General features: G+C 39.0%; 1 protein-coding gene across 6 annotated transcripts in view; it reads left to right on the top strand.

The window, feature by feature from the left end:
* Positions 1–19,798, top strand: part of plch1 (phospholipase C, eta 1) — a 66,887-nt gene that overhangs the window by 41,599 nt on the left and 5,490 nt on the right. For 5 of the 6 annotated variants that reach the window (XM_023294321.3, XM_035940987.2, XM_023294320.3 and 2 more), the window contains 14 exons: positions 30–150; positions 3,117–3,288; positions 6,538–6,645; positions 9,870–10,025; positions 10,782–10,844; positions 13,028–13,122; positions 16,002–16,099; positions 16,205–16,384; positions 17,015–17,122; positions 17,754–17,878; positions 18,066–18,150; positions 18,850–18,996; positions 19,368–19,447; positions 19,606–19,665. In XM_023294321.3, the coding sequence (XP_023150089.2) occupies positions 30–150; positions 3,117–3,288; positions 6,538–6,645; positions 9,870–10,025; positions 10,782–10,844; positions 13,028–13,122; positions 16,002–16,099; positions 16,205–16,384; positions 17,015–17,122; positions 17,754–17,878; positions 18,066–18,150; positions 18,850–18,996; positions 19,368–19,447; positions 19,606–19,665 (1,598 nt within the window). The remainder of the gene's footprint in view (positions 1–29; positions 151–3,116; positions 3,289–6,537; positions 6,646–9,869; positions 10,026–10,781; positions 10,845–13,027; positions 13,123–16,001; positions 16,100–16,204; positions 16,385–17,014; positions 17,123–17,753; positions 17,879–18,065; positions 18,151–18,849; positions 18,997–19,367; positions 19,448–19,605; positions 19,666–19,798) is intronic. The other variant, XM_035940986.2, reaches the window with a different exon arrangement.

A 19,798-nucleotide genomic window follows, 5' to 3' on the forward strand; every position in this document is an offset into this window, starting at 1 on the left:
ATGATTCATTTGTTCTGTTTTTCCTGCAGTGGACTGTTGGGACGGTCCCGATGGAGAACCGATGGTCCAACATGGCTACACTCTGACCTCCAAGATACCGTTCAGATCTGTCATAGAGACCATCAATAAATACGCCTTCATAAATAACCAGTGAGTCAAAGCTCCCTATTGTATCTTTGTGTGTGACTGCATACGAGTCTTTTCATGGAAACTAGACACTTCCACCATCCCAAAGGTATCACAGTGAGAGAGAAACAGCCTCGACCTGCCAAATAGAAATGACATTTTACTTATTATTCTGTCAGTTTACTCACTGATCTAAATCTGACTGATACATAATTTGGCTTCTGTAAAGCAAAATAAAATTTCTTGCTTCAGGTCAAACTGCACAGCACACACAGTAAGATCCCATTATTGACTGTATATTGTCCTCTTCTGCTAAATTGTGTTGCTTTATTGCTTACTATGGGATGAGATGTACTCGTAATAGCATCAACCCACTTGTGCAGCCCTTTTCACACTAACTGAAAAAGCAACAGAACCACTGTTTATTTCCTCAAAACATAATCTCAGTCTACAATTTCTCACATTGCTATAATTAAATATTGATGGATTTGATGGGAATGGGAGAGGTTTAACAACAAAGTTGCAAAAATTAGACAACCAGGTTTGTGTTTTTAAGAGCGCACCGTGAATCTTGGCAGTAATTAGCACCTATTACTAAGCCATCTGCTAGGCAGCGTTTCCTCCTGCTCCCCGAGGAGCCAAAACAAAGTGTTGAATGATGCAGTTTCCTGCTGCCACATTGGCTCATTTTGACATCTATTGCAGCTTCTTGTGATAGCGGCGGCTGTGTTATGAAACCATTTATTTTCCTCAAATACAGACGGTATTGGAGTGGAATCAGTTTTTGTGATTAAACAGGAAATGGGACTAAATCTGGCAGTTTGTTTGCTTCCAAAATCATCTGAATATATCTGTTCTGTAACTACTTCTTTCGAGTTATTTACTCTTGCAAACTGTAAGACATTGTTGCAGATAATCTGTAATTGTTACTAATTTAAAAGGATAGTTTTGAAACTTTTGAAAATACACTTAGTGACTTTCTTGCTGACAGTTAGATGAAGATGTCACTTTCATATATGTCTAGAAAATATGAAGCTGCATCAACTGCTGGTGATCTTAGCTCAGCACAAACTAAGAAGAGCATAAAAACTGTCAACATCATGCTTTGGTTTTCCCATAATGTGGTAATTAGTGAGATTTACAGACCCAGGAGACTCTTTTCTATCACAAACTGTGGATATTTAAATTGGCGTATAAATATAAAACCCTGAATTTTTATCACATATCATGCCATTGATTCAGAATCTGCAATACTGGACAAGTAGATCAAACAGTCTCTGATTGCAGGTGCCTTCATACAGTTAAAAAAAAAGAAGTCCCATATTTGAGGACATTAATAAAACAATTGATAATGCAGATGTCCACTAGTGATATTTTCCAAACCACTTGTGGTTGCGTGTCACAGTATCATCAATTCTAATAAAATGTTTGATCATAAAAATGAGAAAAATATTATTTTTGCTGAAATTTCACAACTGCTAGAGCAGATATGACAACTTGTTCGACAAAAACAAAAGTATTGCTCGATAGCCTAGTACAAGTAGGAGAGAGCTCGGTAGTTTCAAAGTTTTTCAAGTTCTTTTGAAATATTCAGTTTTCATTTTTAGAAGTGACGTTAGCTATTTCAAGTTGTAGCTCTCTATATAGCTCACAAAAAAATAATAAGGAAATAAGAGTTTGTCCTGTCAGCGTATGAACAAAATTAACAGTCAGGAATAAAATCAAAGTAACCTTTTTATGCATCTTTATGTGATTATGTTGAATATATAAAAGCTAAAGTCAGTGTATGTTAAAATTGCATGGACATACAAAGAGCATGTCTCAGCATATGTTGTTGTCAAGTGAAACAAACCAAAAAGAAAAAGAACATTTCAATTGTAACAGCCATTTTTCAAGCTGAAAACCCAAACATTTCCTTTTCCACCCTCATCAGTGTGTGCTTTCGCTCTGTTTTAAAATCAATAGGTTTGATTTTGAACTGTTGTCGAGTAATTTAATGATGCCACTGCAGCCTTTAGGGAACGGTAAGAGACATTTCTCAAAACATTTTAGTGAATAAACAGTTTCCTTTTATTACACCTTAAATTCAACTAAAAACCACATTCAGTGTTTCCTCCTGAAATAAAAAATACTTACGCTTGCTAATTATACCAGCGCGTTCTCATTAACCGGCACCTTATTAATTAGTAATCTGTAATAACGCTGACAGCGAGAGCAGATTAATAAACTGAACTTCCTGTGCGTTCTCACTTCCTCTCTTGTCTCTCCTGTTGCTGTTCTCACCTTTTTACATTCCGCTAATATTTTATCATCAGTGCCACCTGTTAATATGATTAATGGTCCCTGGGCGACATTGAAATGGAGTCTCGGCTCACACAAACACACACACATTCACACACATTACACAGCTCATTGAGCCGCCTCACTGTTTCACCTGAGAGGAGCCGCTGGACGTTTATGAAATAAAATGATTGGGGATGTTGCTCTCTCTTTTTGTCTTTTGGCAGCGGACTGTGTGTGTGTGTGTGTGTGTGTGTGTGTGTGTGCGTGTGTGTGTGTGTGTGTGTGTTTTGGGGATCAGAGCTGGAAGTGAGAGCTGGGTGGTAGTCCCCTGAGGCAGAGCTGCCAGTCTGACAAACCTGACATTTGAGCTGTGCTGCTGTGTGGCCATAAGTCATTTCACCTTTTCTAAATGAAAACACAAACTCTCTCCCTGTGTTTCTCGCTCTCTCTCTCTCACACTCACACACACACACACACACACACACACACACACACACACAACACCGCAAAACCAAAGAGGTGTATCTTTATCATTTACCTCCTCTCTGTGGTGTGAGAAGTGGACTTTGAAATGTGATTCATGTCAGCAGATCAGTCTCACTTCAGTCCACTGGCTGCCTTTAAGGCACAATTTCTGAGTGTTGACAGGGTTTTTTTTTTGTCATATATAGGAAATTGAGCATGTTGCTCCTTCTTTTTTTCTTTAGGTATCCAGTCATTCTCTCCATAGAGAACCACTGCAACATCCAGCAGCAGAAGAAGATTGCACAGTACCTCCGAGAAATCTTCGGAGACAAGCTGGACGTAGCAGATGTTCTGAGCAGAGACTCCAAAACATTGCCCAGTCCCCAGAGCCTGCTGGGAAAGATCCTCATCAAAGTAAGAATAAATCAGCAGCTGGATGGATTGATGGAGGATGTGCTGACGGTCCGTGCTTTTAAATGAGTAACTAACTCGCTGAGTTAAAATATAACTGGTCACTTAATGTACTTGTGAATGAAAACATCAGCATCAGCCAGCCTCCTCATTTCCTTCCTCCCACTGCAGCAAAGAAGGAAGAGTGCTCATTATCTGCACATATTTTACTTCATGTCTATTGTTGCTGAGGACCGGAAAGAAAAACAGGCACCGTGAGGCCGCTAATTATTTCCCATAAACAGATGAAGAGAAGGAAGAGGAGTAAGAGAGGACAAAACTAGGTCACTTGTATTAATCATAGATGTGAAAAGAGAGAAGGACGGCCTGGTGACAGTATGATACCTAAGTGACAGATTGTTGGTTTTATGGTTTTGTAACACACTTAGAGGCATAAACACAACCTGCAGGGTGACTCACTGGAGGCAGTCAACCTATAAATTTTTTAAAATTACTACTAGTGGCAACAATTCTGCAATCAGCTGTGATGAATAGATGGATATTTAAAGGCGCATTTCAGTTTTGTGAAAAAGATCTGCTGCTACTCAGCAAAGTTTTTCAGAATCATGATGAATGCTTCCAAACAGTTTCTGAGCCTCATCTTAGACCAAACGAAAAACATAATGAAAATTCCTATTTAGTCTAGGAGCAGGCTTAATTTGTGTCTGAGAAACTGAACCTAAATGTCTCAAATTCCTGGTTAAAACAACAAAATTGAGCACTTCTGTTAATTTGAAAAAAACCTAAGATCTTTACTTATTAGAGTGGCTCAGAATGACAATTAGCAGAATGCAGATTTTCATTAACTTAAAATAAAGCCACCAGAATTGGCCCACATATTCAGTCCTTAAAAACCCCTAACTAACTCTCAAACAATGCTGGATTGTAGACTGCTGCAATCATTTCTCTTTCTCTCTTTTTTGTGTGCTAATTTTAGTGCTTTTTACTTTGGCATGCATACAGAAGGACTGTCCAAGGATAAAGCAGTCTTGGCTGTTTGTTTGAATCATAGAGAATTAACTTAGTCAGCCAGTGTAGATTTCTTCTGTCCATAATGTTCTTTAAACTTCCATAGCTCAGTTTGTGGCCAAGGAATGAGATACCACTTTATGCATAACTTGCTGAAATAAGAGCAAATATTGAATCCTCTTAACTCCAAGCAGTTTCTGGATGTTTCGTTGCTCCTATTATATAGTTGCTTTCTACAGGTTCATTTTCTCTGCACAATAAAGTCCTGCACCTGTACAGAAACAGTACATCCATGGGTAGAAGGAGAGAGAACTCAAAAATGTCTTCTGTGCAGTATAACACAGTTATGATGCCAAAAATTATATTAAAAAAATATTTTACAAAGATGGAAACAACCGTGAATCTACATGTACAATGTTTTTCCAAGTGCCCCCAGGTGTTACCAGTACTGGTGGAAAAAAATGGAGTTTCTACATCCTGAAGATTTTTTCACTTACATTCTTTATTTGTTTTCATACTCGTATAAACACAGCCTGCAGTTCAGCCCAGTTCAGCTGAATAGTCCCTAAATTTTTGTCAAGTCACTGCTGGCTGCAGCTGAGCTACTAATGGCTGCACGTTTGTGCCAAGAAGCATGGATTCTGTTGCTTTTTCCAGAGTCTGGTTACTGCAACGGATTAACTTTTGAAATTTTAAAAATACTGACATAAAGTTATTTTGATAAAATGTAATGATTTTAAGTTTAGATTTAGTTAAGTTCTCATACACAATTCAAGACTGTCAGAAAGTTGAAAATCTGATGATTGTTTCTGTTCCTATAGTTTAGCCTGTGATAAATGGTGTAATTTTGATTCTTTTTTCTTAAAAACATACCATGCCTTTCAAAGCTGCTGCTGGGTTTTGATGTTCAGACATTTAAAGATAAAAACTGGTTGATTTTGCAATTATTCTTATAGTTTTTTTTTGCATGCAGTAGTAAATTTTGATGTTAATATCAGCGTATCTTAACATCCTAAATCGCAAGTAGTTTTAGTTGATTAAATGGCACCAAACCTTTTGAAAAGGATTGGCAAAGAACCTATTTTGTCCTTAACCCATGAGGACTTGAAGTACATCAGCCATTTGATGATTTTAATGCTCAGAAAACAATGATTTAAAGTTTTCAGTCAGTGTGTGTGGCATGCCTGTACACAATATCAAAGTTTATCTGAAAGCACGACCATGTCCAGCCTCATAACCTTATCTTCTGAACTGGCTGTTCCCAAGAGGCAGGAGAGGTGTTCAGCAAGATGATCTGTGAAACAGGGCTGATATGATCATTCTCAGAAAGAAATCACCTTTTAAAGAAATATCAGTTTTCACTTTGACACGTTCAGAACAGAGATCCTTATCCAGCAGTCAGAGCTGTTCATACAAAGAAACCGAGACAGACAGACAGTGCTTCCAGATGAGCAAAAGCTTTCAGCATTTATTGGATTTTGTAAGAACCAGTTAAAATTGACTTTATCTGTAATGTGAAGAAAGTCTGCATTGTTCCCTGAGAGAAGGAGCCCTGAGTTTGTCCCCTACTTTGTCAGATGGCAGAAAAGTGAAAGAGCATTATTGATTTTCTATAAAGGCCCTTTACTGCCCCGTCTCTTTCCTCCCCCTCTCTGACCTCGTTTCAGAGCCTTTCACTTCCTTCTTTACCCCAGTGGAGCAGGAGACCAGACAGTCATGAGATAATAAAGAGAAAATGCCATGAAACCTTTTGACAGTCGCAGACAGACAGAAGGGGGACGGACGACTTGTGGCAGCCGCTAAAGTGAGGGCGGTGATGTCAGACAGCGAGAGACTTGTTGTACTGCAACAAGAGTCTGCCGCTGATGTTGGAAGCTGAGAAAATCTGGACTCCCACTCACACCTTCAGGATGGCTCACTAATGGGCTTCCACTTCGGGGAGCTTCTCCGAGAATCTGCAGCTGATTGTACACTGTGTGCATAAGTGTGTGATTTAGCTGTAAATGCTTTGTGGTAAAGGAGTGACAAGCAGAAAGAGGTTACTTAATATCAGCCTGTGCATTTTTATATGTATAGATTGGAGTTAAACACACTGAATTGTGCTGTGTTATTCTGGGATCATCTCAGAAGTGTGTGGGCGTTTATAAAAGCGAGGCATAGTGCTGCACTTAAGGCACATGCATGAGTCAAATGTATGTTTTTTGCTCTCCTCCCATCTCTTTGTCTGTTTTTCTCTCCATCCAGGGGAAGCGTCTGCCTGCATATCTGTCTGCGGATGCTGAGGAAGGGGAGGTGTCTGATGATGACAGCGCTGATGAAATCGAGGACGACTTCAAGCTCAAGAGCAGCAATGTAAGATGGAAGGATGCAGCTATATTTTGACTGATTGATTTGACTGATTGTTTCTTTACAAGACACTAAACAATGACATTAATGGCCTCATGTCTAATCTTAACGTATAGTCCATCAAAACAGAAATGATCTGTTGTATTGGATACAATGTCATCTGTCTCAGCTGCCAGGCATCTTCTATAAATCCCACCAAAATAAAAGTCTCCGCTTAAAAAATATCAACTTAACAAATTGACCAAATCAGGATTTTTTTTTCAGTTTCTGAGTGTTTACTCACTGTGGGCTTATTTTCATTGCAATATAAAGATCTGCATCTCCATGCACAACCATGACTAGAAGAAGAGAGATCTCAAAAATTCCTTTTGTGCAAAATAAAAAAGATAGAAGTCCATAGGTCATTATAAAAGAGAAAATAAAAAATGAATTTCTTTGATAATTTATTTTACAAAAAATTGAAACACTCTTGAATCAACAAATGCCCACAAATGTTGTCAATACTGGGGGGAAATGGTGTCTCTGCTTCCTATAGATGTTTTATTACTCACATTTTTAATTAGTTTCTGTAATTGTCTCCTATATTCTGTACAAACACAGCCTGCAGTTCAGCCAAAAATTTTTTCATGTGACTCTTGGTCACAGCTGAGACAGTTCCTGCTACTACTAATACTAATAATAACAGTGCTGTTTTGATGATTTTTTGAAGATAATATGCCTTTTAAACAGACTGGTGGGTGGTAGAGTTCAGAGGGTTAATGTGTATGTTTTTTTTTTAATTTATATAATTAACTAGCACCATAGTCACACACTTAGGCATAAAGGGAGCCACTGTTCAGGAAAACCTTTTCAGTTTCACTCAGGAAAAAACGTTGTAATGCACCAGTCATTTACTTGTCACAGAGACCCCATATATCCGTTTTCTATGTGCACAATACTTGAGCAGCATTTACTGAAATAATCTGAATGAATATAATCATTTTGCAAAATGTATGAACAATATTGTGACTGATAAATAAAATTGCACTGCTTTAAGTAATTTCTCTCTGAAAAGCATTTTTCCATAAAAGAAAGTTCAATTACCTTTTGGAGAGATTTTTAAAGTGACATTTACTCCTCCCTCCTCCTACATCTTTGGAAGCACATATTTCTCATTCTGAAAGTGTAAATATTAGATTGCAAGATGTCTTACATCATCAAAAGTCAGTTTTCAGTGTTTCTGCAATGCAGGCTTCAAGATTACACATCAGATTTAACTGCACAGCAAAAGTCAAACATCCAATAGTGGAAATATAAACTTCAGACTTCTTTTGTGTCTCTTTATGCTTCTCTGTCAGCTCTTGAAGTTCAACTTTTTCAGTTCAAAAAATAAGACAGCAGTAACATTCTGTCAAAAAAACAAAACAAAACAAAAAAAAAACTGGACTGAATCAAACGTCCTCCCCCACAAAGATTCACCATAAACAGAAGTTAGATAATGGGATCTTAATGACGTTGTTGTGCTCGACATAATGACTTCAGTAATTGGCCAGTAATGTTTGCGCTTGTAAAGTTTTAATGATCATCACTGCGGTGATGTTTTGAAGTAATCAATGCCTAATGGTTCAGATATTCATTTTACATGAATGCAAGCACAGAAAAGAGTTTGAACTTGCTGCTTATTTGAATAGATAAAATGCCCAGCAACATGTAAAACAACCCAGAGAATGTCATATCTGATGGTTTATGCAGATCACTCCTGAGCTTTTCCACGTGCCACTTTTCTGGTCATTCCTAATTATCTTTGTTTATTTGGAGGTACAGTAAAGCCAGGATCCTCCATACTATATTTAAATCAGGAAAACACTCACGTTATTTTCCAGATGGTTTCGTTGTGTAACCGAATATGGCATCATTCTTCCACATTTAGCTGGAGGCTTGAAGCCGCAGATGCCACATCAGATGATCATTGCAATTTTAAAAGGAGTGGTGGCAGGTTTCCACTGATGAGAAGCTTTGTGTTGAGCTCATTAAAACAGTGTGTTTTCACAGCACTCACCAGTGACATTGCACCAACAGTGTGATATCACTTTTGTGCAGAGGTGATGCATGGACTTTGGAAAAAAGTAACTTGTATAGTTATAATTCACACTCACTGTTTATTGTGTCAGATTCAAGTAAAGTTTTCATACTGAGGGCCTTGTATTACTCACTGACACATTCACATTCAGCAGGCAGCAGATTTTTCACAAGGGGAAGATGTAAAGGCATCATTATACCACTTGTACAAAAACAGTGCAACCTGACGTGTTGTGGAAAATTTCAGCAACTGTTAAAGCTTAAAATCAACAGAAGCACTTTGCTGATCATTGGTGAATTTAATGTTGTTTAAAGTATGGAGAGTAACAGAGTCTGTCCAGATTCTCAGAGGGAATATGTGAGTGTAGCAGCTGTTTTTTGCAAGCAGAAAACTCAGAAATTTCTCTATAGTGGTCAGTTGTACAAAATTGGTTCTGGATGGTATCTTTCCATGCCATAAAAGAAATGTATGTCCTATTTTAAGGAAATAAATGCTTCCTAGAAATCAGAATGCAGCTTTCTGGAGGGACTCGAAGCATTCACCTCTGACCCCTATTCTTAGGTTCTTATATAACACAGACTCACATGCTTAGCTTGTGCATCAAATCATTTAACTGCAAACATTAATGCACAAGAATAAACATTCAGATAAATAAATAACATGTACGTGAATGACAAGTGCTTTCACAGTAGCTAAAGAAAGCAGCAGCAGGTTTAGGGATGATTTCATGGTTTTAATTCAAGTATCAGATGTGTAGTAAGTGAGAGAACAACAGCTATAATTTTGCAGGTTTGGAATATACAGTTTCAAATAATAAACACAAACTTGTGCTGACGGATGACATTTCAGAGTTACTGAAGTTGATCTTCTGGCTGTGCAGTTAAAACTGCATCAGTTTTCTCACATGTTGGTAGGACACGTTTATAATCTCATCCATCTGCAAATCATATCTCCTGCTGCAGTTACTTCCTGTTCTTGCCAATAGATGGCAGTGGTTGCTGTGTAACTGCAGATTTGATTTCTTGCATTTTGGTGCTCAGTTGGTTGGCATCGCCTGAACCTGCCTCCAGGTGCTTTGCATTAGTGATAATGTGTTTTTTGTTCCCTAAAAAGAACTACTCTCCCCTATCTTGACATAAAAGTGCCATCTTTCTTCTCTCTGTGCACTCAGGGCAACGGCCATCATCAGGTGGAGTCTCACATCAGAAAGAAACTGGACTCTCTTCTGAAGGAGTCTCAGATCGGAGACAAGGAAGACACTGACAGCTTCAGCATCAGAGCTCTGCTGCGAGCGACACATCAGGGCCTTCAGAAGAACCTGCGGCAGGTAAAGCCTCAAGGCAACATGTGGAGCTGCTTGTGGAGCATCGTAATGCTCCTCAAGAGATGAAGTTGAGAAAAGCAAAAAAGAGGGGGATAAAACTAGGCCATGGTATTAGTCACGGAGGGAGAATAAAGTGGCTGCACTCCTCTCAGGTCAAACACACCCACTGAACAGATGAAAACCGAGCAGCACCTCTGTAAGCCACCCTGAAGGGGCTGCTGTGCTTCCACCTGCACAAGCCATGTTTCATCCAAAGCATGTCAAAACACACTGAAAGTGATGAGAAACTAAATGTCTGCGGTGTTACTTAATATTTAATTTCCCTGCCTGCCTCTTGTGCTATTTTTAGAAGCTTCAGTTTCCTGACAGCCATTTTAACGTGGTGGGTGTTGTGCATCGGGGCTTCCTATTCTCTTTATTCTTCTTCTGCTTCGCTGGTGATCCACTTCACCTCATTCTGTCTCCAAAGCTTCTCTTTCTCTATGTGTTCCTTACTGTACTTTTTGCAGTTTCTCTGTTTTCCTTATTTCACACCCACTCTCCTCTTCAGCAGCGCTACGCTTTATTGGCTGCTGTCTGTTGCAGCTCCTCCAGCTCCTGAGCTTTGGGGTTTAAGTGACTCAGTGGGTGCTAATGTGGTCGTTATTAGATTCCCACCAAATGATTCCCAGTACATGAATGTAAACAAGCGCACACAAACACAAATAGGAAAAAGTCTCTGAATGTGTTCTCCTTTTTTTGTGTGTGTTTTTTCTGCAGAGCTCCAAAGGGGTTCTGAAGAAATCCCAAAGCAGATCCTTCATCACAACGCTCAAACAGAAGGTAAGACAGCATGGAAAAACAGGTCGCTGCGATTTTGCTCCATTCTTGATGTATTTGTGTTGGGTCTCAAATGGCAAATTCAAATTATCTCAGCTCCAGGTTAGGCAGAAATCAAATATTTTCCAACTTTTCTCTCATATGACAACATTTTAACTTTAGGATGTTCTCTTTTCAGTACACTTTAATTAAACAGTATCCAACTTAGTTTTAAGTGAGTCTTTTCTGGATCATCAGACTTTCCTCAAGCAACCAAAGCTGTCTTTACACTACAAGGAATATTAGTATCAATATTAATATTGAATTCATTGATTCTCTTGCCAGAACAAGAAAATCAATGATTTTGTTCAGTCAGATTGAATTCACCAACCTTGGCCTTGGCTGCTCAATCAGCCTAGTAAAACTCCAACTTGTTGTTTTTACACTTTGGCTTTCATATGATTAAGCAAAGTAGATATAACTTGCTAATAAGTGAGTTTTAGAGATGCTGATAGGGATTTTTTTTAGGCTTGCTGGTTTCCCCTGCTGTCAGCCTTCATGCTGAGTCATAAGAGCTCCTTTACATTCACTGTACAGACAAGAGAGACATAGTAAAATTCACCTACTTGAGTACACCATTCAAGATTGAGTTTGACCTTATTTCTATAAATGCACATGCAAATAATGCAATTTGCCCTTAAATTAATGCACTTAAGTTCAATATCACAGCACATAATAGCCTCAAAAATCCATGAATCCATGAACTTCAATCAACTCATGTTTAAAACAAAAATTAAATAAGAGAATATTCATGAAGGAAGGACTCATTTCAGAACTGATGTTTAGGTTGCACCACGTTTCCTCACATATAGCTTATAAAATGTCTTTTTTTATTTGTTTAAACACCACAGACAGTTTAATATGTCTCTATAGCATCACTTATAGGAAGCGAACCACATTTAGGTGAAATCTTTCTTAGAATCACACAGAGAAAATTCCAATGTAAAGTACACTTTATAGGTTGTCTCCAGTCTTTGGGATGTGCTGGAGAAGACTTTGCGGAGCGGTCCGATTCTCCCATCATCAACATAAGATCTTGGTAGAAAATGAATGCATCTCTGGATAGAAATAAATGCTGTGACATTGCAGAAGCTTATCGAAACGATGCCATGGCGAATGTGTGTCATTCTCAGAGCTAAAGGCAGTCCAGTGAAGTATTACAGTGTGCGATTTTTTTTTTTTGGACGGACAGTGTATATTTTAGCTTCACACAGCAGATCAGTGCAGTGAATCCATGCACTATGCATGTGAGTTACATACATACTCATCTGAAGCATGTACTGCATCTCTAAAGTGTGTCTGTCCTTCAAAAAAAAAACTGCTATTGGTATCGACACGAAGAAAAATATTTTGAGTTAAATCAACTAAGATGTTTTCTAGTCCTTCAGAGTTTCTTTTGAGATACAGTCAACATCATTCCAATGCATCGGTTGTCTAATGCTAGTTCTTTTGTGTGATTTTACATCCACTCATTTGGTTTAAATTTCTTCCTGTATCAATTCTCTTCTTTTTTACCTTACTCTTTCCACTCCCCACTCACTTCTCCTGTTCATTCTTTTAAGCCTCCCTCTTGGCATATTATGCACCCTCCCACGTGTGTGTGTGTGTGTGTGTGTGTGTGTGTGTGTGTGTGTGTGTGTGTGTGTGTGTGTGTGTGTGTGTGTGTGTGTGTGTGTGTGTGTGTGTGTGTGTGTGTGTGTGTGTGTGTATATATATATATATAGATGTGTGTGTATGCATGGCTGCATATAATCTGCTGGCACGCAGCCTTAACCTTGTAATTACTGTAGCCCTTATCCTCTTCTCAACTCCACTTTAGTCCTAATAGAGATGTTGCTTCTCTCCCAACAATAAAAACTACATACTTCATCAAATACTCTCTTGCTATAATTACATAGGCTGCACCTAAAACACCCACCAACAATCACAAAACACAAGCTAGTACAGCAGCAGCTCTCTATGAATCCCCCAGCAGACGAAATGTGCACAATTTGCCAAAGATACACGGGCAGTGTGTAGGTGGAATCATGTATGATGTGTATTTAACACATTTATTAGGATTTCAGCTGAATGCAAGGATATAGTAAATACTACACATTCTAACTTGTGGGTTTGTTGATGTTTTCCTGTATGTGTCCACTGTCCAGAGGCACTCCAAATCCAGACTGTCATGCCAAAGTGTGGAAAAGGAGGAGGACAGTCAGGAGAGATCTGGGAGGGAAGCCGGAGGACAGTTCAACAGGTGACCGTTGACCTGCTGCACTACAACACTGACAATCCCTGTGAGATTTGATGGTTGCTGAGTGCTGGGAGCAATAAAAACATCCAGGGCATCAGTGGTGCAGTGCACCCAGTAAAGCTTTTCCAGCAATCATATATCATGTGTTAGTGTGAGGGAGAGAATCCCAGCAAATGTCGGTCAAACAGTGATGTTTGTCCCTGGCAAAAAAAAATGGTCATATTCCGATGCCAAAAACTGCCAAGTGGTTATGAAGAAGACGGCCAAATGGTGATGATTGTACAGTGACTAATGATCCAGCCAGAGAGGAAATACTCTCTATATTATTGCTATGAAAGAGCAAATGCACATGTCTGTTTTGTTTGTTTTATTGTTTTTAATGCAACAATATTTAACCCTCTGAACCCCAAGCAGTTTCTGGGGCCTTTTTTCTCACTGTAGGCTCATTTTCACTGCAAAATAAAATCCTGCACTTCTTTGGAAACAGAACTACCATTGCTAGAATTTGAGAGAATGACAGTTATAATGCCAAATATAACTATTTTAAATTTAGATTTTGTTAATGTACCCAAAAGACTGCCACATCATCAATGAGTAGTTTTGGGACTGTTGGAATCTGGCAATTCTTTGTGTTTTTACAGCTTCTGGCTCTGGTAATCGCTGTCATTATGTAAATATCTTTATTGACAACAGGCCTTTAAAATCCATTGTCTGGTTTTGGGGTTTAGAGGGTTAGCTGGCATTTTATTTAATGTTGAAATGGTCGCAACCATGCCAATCAGATGACAACACAATGTGAGTTCTGTACTGTAAACAAAGTTTGCTATCACCTGATGCCCATTTTTTAAATATATAAAAACAAAACATATTTAAGTTACTTATATGTACCTAAATGTAAATTATGTTCATGTTTCACTGTCTAATAATGGCCCCTTTGCCCCTCGAATATAATATGTGTTCCTTTTGTGCAATGGCCAGTTAGCTCAGTAGCTTAGGATGCAGTGTTAGAAATGTTCGGTTCCTAGGTGTGACTTATTCAGAACATCGTTTGTCTTATTGCTGCCTTTTGCTAGATTTTTTTTATCACATTATTTTTTCATACAAAGAGTTTATACAAAAAGAAAACATTCAGGAGCCTCCCTTTTGCTAGAAATCTGTACAATTTTCTTGTTGGAGCTATTATCACACTGCAATGGGCTGCCTTGATGGGATGTTCAGCAATGGTTATTCAACCTCTGAGTGTGTGTTGGGATGAAAGCTTGAAGCTTCCACTGAAAGAAAAGGAAAGAAGAGAATCGTGACTGGTTTTGATTCCTTCTCCTTTCATGTAAACTCTCAGATGAAAAATGCACAACCATCATTGTCCATTTTTCGTAGATTCCAAGACTATGTTCACTCTGTATTCCGTTTTCAAAAAAATTTTTTTGTAGAAAGTAATTTCACTGACTTTCCACATGAGCAAAAAAGACCAAAAACCTGGGACGAATGAAACAGAGCTATGACACCATCACAGGTGGTGTCGTCACACAGCTCCAGTGTCTCCTAGTTGGGTTTAGTAAATTATAGACATTTTATCCAAATTCAGGCTGCTTCTTTTGTTAGGGATTTCCTTTTTTTCATGTGAATTAAAGCCTTTCTTTGACATGAAAGCCATTCTCCTATCACCAGAAGTTTAGATTTTGGTCATTTATTTAGTAAAAGTATGACAATAGTCTGCTTCAAGTAAAACTCGTGCATTCACACTTTACTTTTCAGATTACTTACTTGTAATGATACTCTAGCATGTACTTATATCCTTATATCCTAATTACTCATAGTCATACTTCCGTTCAGATACACTGATTCACTTTAACATGTAAGCAGCACTTTAATGTAGTGACTGATGAAACTGGAGATGATTTTAACTGTGTTTAATGCCTTTAGGCAGTTAAACCTATAACAATGCACCACATTTTAACAACTTATCACATGCTTTTCTCATATTCTGAGAAGAAAGCAACAACTAAAGTTATGATATGGATGCGGTGGAGTAAAACATGCAGTAATTCCATTTGAAATTAACATAAATATTCAACTTCACTATCCCTACAAAATTGCACTTCTGCATCTTTCCTCACACATCATTATGGAGTCATGAAATATGTTGCAGTAGATTGATGTAAAAGTCACATGAATTATTATTATTGTTAGGACAGAAGTCTCCACAAATCTAATATGAATCTAATGTGAAAGCATCTCAAAGCAAAATCTAATATGCTAGAATAAATATGTTTTTCAGGTTTTGCTTTTTTGGAAAAAAAGAAACAAACTGAATCTATTTTTATCTGCAGTTTGAACATAGCCCAATTCTCTTTCACATGCATCCTTTGTCTACCTTTGTCTTTCTGTGTGAGTGAACATTGAGCAAGAAGTATGGAAATTCACTTTTGTTTTCCTCCCTCTGTTGCTCTATGAGGCCTTTGTCTCTCTTTGTTCCTCCTGTCTCTGTTCCTGGTTGCATATTCATATATGCATGTCCTCGGGAACTGTCACAATACAAATTCCTGCAAGCATGCGTCTGAGCAGCTATGTGACTGACTATCTCTGCGTGTGCATGACTGTGTAGTTGTATGTGTGCACGAATGTGTGTGAGTCTCGCTGCACTGCATGTGATTTGGTCCCTATTAAGCTTTTTGCCTTTGATGCTCTTTCCTGTGGTTTGCAAGCTGCCTCTGATGGACAATCCTCTCTATCCCGCTATGTTTTCCCTCTGTAAATGCATTAATGGGTACACAAGTGTATGCATGTCTTACTTCATATTCTTTTTGCTTTACTTGCCTCATGTGTCTTTACATAATCTCACTTTCTTGCATTTATCTTTGGTCCTCTGGCGATTGTTTCAGGGGTGGAAGGAAGAGGAAGACGATGAAGCTGAGTAGAGATCTGTCAAACCTGGTGGTGTTCACCAACTCTGTTGCCTCACAAGAGTGTCTGAATGAAGGTGAAGCACCCAAGCTTTGGCACCTGCACACACACAAGCCAACAGGCACATTGCAATCTTTACCTCAAAGTAATTTTCTCATGCCTAACCCATGTTTCTCTTCAGGTACTCCAGGTGACGTCCTGTCGTTCAGCGAGACCAGAGCACAATCTCTGGTCAATCACAGAACCGAGCAGTTCCTCGCTTTTAACCAGAGGCAGCTGTCACGGATCTATCCTTCAGCTTATCGCATTGACTCTTCCAATTTCAACCCCCAGTTCTATTGGAATGTGGGGTGTCAACTGGGTAAGACGGCAGTGTGAGACTTAAAGGTTTTCACCCATATGGATGTTATCTATAAACAAAAAACACACCAAGTGCCTTCTGTTTAGCCACATACTTGCTGTTACACATTTATTGACACAGTACTACATGCATGAACGCATACAGACCGTGGCCTTCACATGACACTCATCACTCTGCACGTTACATTGTGTAGTTTGCCGATGGTCATCTGTGTCGAGGCTAATGAATGTGAACAGCTGCGTGGGGTATGTGTGTGTGTGTAGATTGCATGATGTATGTGAGTGAGTGTGAGTTTATTTGTAGTCAGAACAGGAATTTGCGAGGATTAAGGAGAAATGCAAAAGCAAATTAAAATAAGATGAGGGAAAAAAATAGGACAAACATTTTTATCTATGCAGAAATGAACAGCATAAGGAAATCCAGATCTGGGAAATCTCTGTCTGTACCTGCCAGTATATTTTTATTCTATTAAATGCAAATGTCAGAGTGGTCTTGTAATTTCTAAGGAATCATATTTTCATAATAGAAGCAGTTACAAAGGACCTTGGTAATAGTCACATCAATTAATGTCGTATTTGGGTAGAAGTTAAGTGACATTTTGCAACTTCTGTGTAATTCCAATTTTTTCAGTGGCTCTCAACTACCAGACAGAAGGGAGGATGATGCAGCTCAACAGAGCCAAGTTCATGGTGAATGGAGGTATTGGTTACGTCCTCAAGCCTCCGCCAATGTGTAAAGGTATGTGGAAAGGGACAAATACAAATCATTGTTTGTTCATAGTAATAGAAACTGATGTGCAAATTATTTATTCTGAGTGGATCTGTCAAATATGAGTCATTTATGGCCTCAGGTGTTGCATTACAGTAGAAAAGGAGACTCCCTAAATGCATACAGGGGATTTTAAATGTAAGAGACACAAATCAAAATTACATTTTCACTAAGAATTAAATTCAAGTAGACACAAGACATGTCGCTGGTGCACAAACAATTTTTGCATCATCTTACATATTTTCTGTAGTTCAAAAATAATGTTTCTTCTCTTTAGGATCTCCGCTATATTTTGCTTTTATTATTGTGAGTTTAAAGTTTGTTTTGTCCTCACCACATGAAGACATTTCCATTCCCATTATTTTACAGTACTGCTACAGTATGGTTTGCTTTAACATTAAAGATCCAATTAGGGAGTCTGAGCAGCTGCACAGCAGAGGAGAGACATGGCAGAATTTTTTACATTTAGTTTGCAATTCTGCCCCGAACATACAAAGACGTGTGCTGTGTGCGAGCAACAATGAGGACAGCGGTGTGGGTTTTAGGATTGACTGGTGACATTAATCACAGTTGTGGCTTTGCTGTCTTCCCTTCCCTCCAGGCACCTTCAACCCATTCAGTGATGATCCACTTCCAGCTTACCCCAAGAAGCAGCTCATCCTCAAGATCATTAGTGGACAGCAGCTGCCCAAACCACCAGACTCCATGCTGGGGGACCGTGGAGAGGTGACAGAACACAAAAACCCATGCATTGTGTTCTCCACCTGTCATTCTCTCTCTCTCTGTGTCTCACACACATTTGCACTATTTTGCTCAAACACTAAGAGATATCTAACTTGCTTACTTGTTGTAAATACAACCAGTGTGACAAAGTAAAATATAACTCATTTTGTTTCCCTTTCTCCCCTGTCAGATTATCGATCCATTCGTTGAAGTGGAGATCATTGGTTTGCCAGTTGACTGCTGCAAGGAACAAACACGGGTTGTTGATGACAATGGTTAGACACACAAGGACTGACTAGAATTATGCCAACAACCCATTACTGTGCATTCGCTGAATAATCTTTTCACAAGACCATCTGTGCCATCTTCTAAATGATTTATTAGAGATTTATAATCCTTTCACATTATGCTGTTGCCAACTTGCATTTTACTTTATATCACTGGACCACATGCCTAACGTATGCGTATCACACTATACATATTATAGGACACAGTGTTTGTATGTTACACAAATAAAAGCAAATACAGTCAGAGGTCCTCTCACCTCAGCAAGCTTGTAATAATTATTTCCCCGCATTCCTTAGTAAACAGAGCAGAGATGAAACAATGCTATTGCCACAGATGCTACATTTTACTCAGGGCGGCGGAGCACTGCTGGGATCAAAAGTCAGACTAATTAATTAGAGGCACATAGGAAGCCGAATGGAGCGATCTGCTGTTTTCACCCCCTGAATGTGTCTCCACAGATGAGGGATCAGGGGGAGGGGAAAAGCCTCCTCTGGGAAAGGCTCTGGAGCCCTGAAAGCTCAACAGTATTATAAGATTAGTGCACAGATCATTGATCCCTGAAATACATCATTTGACACACCACCACTACCAAATCCATCTTGTTTTTTGGAAATCTTGCAGGATGTATGTGTTTCAATAAGACACTGATGAAATTGATATTAATTACATTTACATTACATTTTCAGGTTTTAACCCAGTTTGGGAGGAGACACTGTCCTTTACACTTCACATGGCCGAGGTGGCTCTTGTGCGTTTCCTTGTCTGGGACCATGATCCGATTGGACGGGACTTTATTGGACAACGAACTGTTGCCTTCAGCAGCCTGATGCCTGGTTTGTGCACAGTTCCTGCATTTTGAGCTTTTTCTGAGAAGAGGAGCTTTTTGTGTTGAATGACGTAAACTTAAGAGGGGACACAGTGTGTCACTGCCAGTTAGAGTCTCTACATTATTGCTATTAAACACAAATAGACTATGGCTAGGGGGCACATTATTTTGTGTTTAGTGAACCATGCATTGATTGATTTGTATAGTAAAAGACTTATGACTTGGCAGGCTTTTTTATTTCCATCCATCAGAGTTGTCCTTCAACTCGTGATGCCCTCTCCTGAGGCAGCTACCACACAATCACCACTCTGTTGACAGCTGTCTTTCTTCGACCCACTCTGTAGCTCACGTGGTTTCTCTCTCCATCTCTAACAACAGGTTATAGACATGTTTACTTGGAGGGGCTGACAGAGGCTTCCATCTTTGTGCATGTGTCAGTGCATGATGTCTATGGAAAGGTAAGTTCTCTATAGTACTGGTGTTTACAGTAGTGTCCCCCTGTTGGCCTCGTTTGTCAACTGAGATTACATTTTTGAGGTTCACAGAAAAAAATGTGTTTCACTCAAAACACATCAAACCATTGAAGCTATATTCCTTGAATCCTTTGTTTTTCTAGTGGAGTCCTCTTGTCCTGAACCCCAGCTTTACCATAATGCACTTTCTAGGATCTAACAAGGTATACTGATGTCCCAGGCTCTGTGTGGTGCTGCATGAAAAAGCAATGCATGATGCAAATGTGCAGTTTGCATTCAGCCATGTCTTCAATGACTTGTTTGTGTGTCACATTAAAGCACTGAGTCAGACGGTTT

The sequence above is a fragment of the Amphiprion ocellaris genome, chromosome 7 (assembly GCF_022539595.1).
Source record: "Amphiprion ocellaris isolate individual 3 ecotype Okinawa chromosome 7, ASM2253959v1, whole genome shotgun sequence".
NCBI lineage: Eukaryota > Metazoa > Chordata > Actinopteri > Pomacentridae > Amphiprion > Amphiprion ocellaris.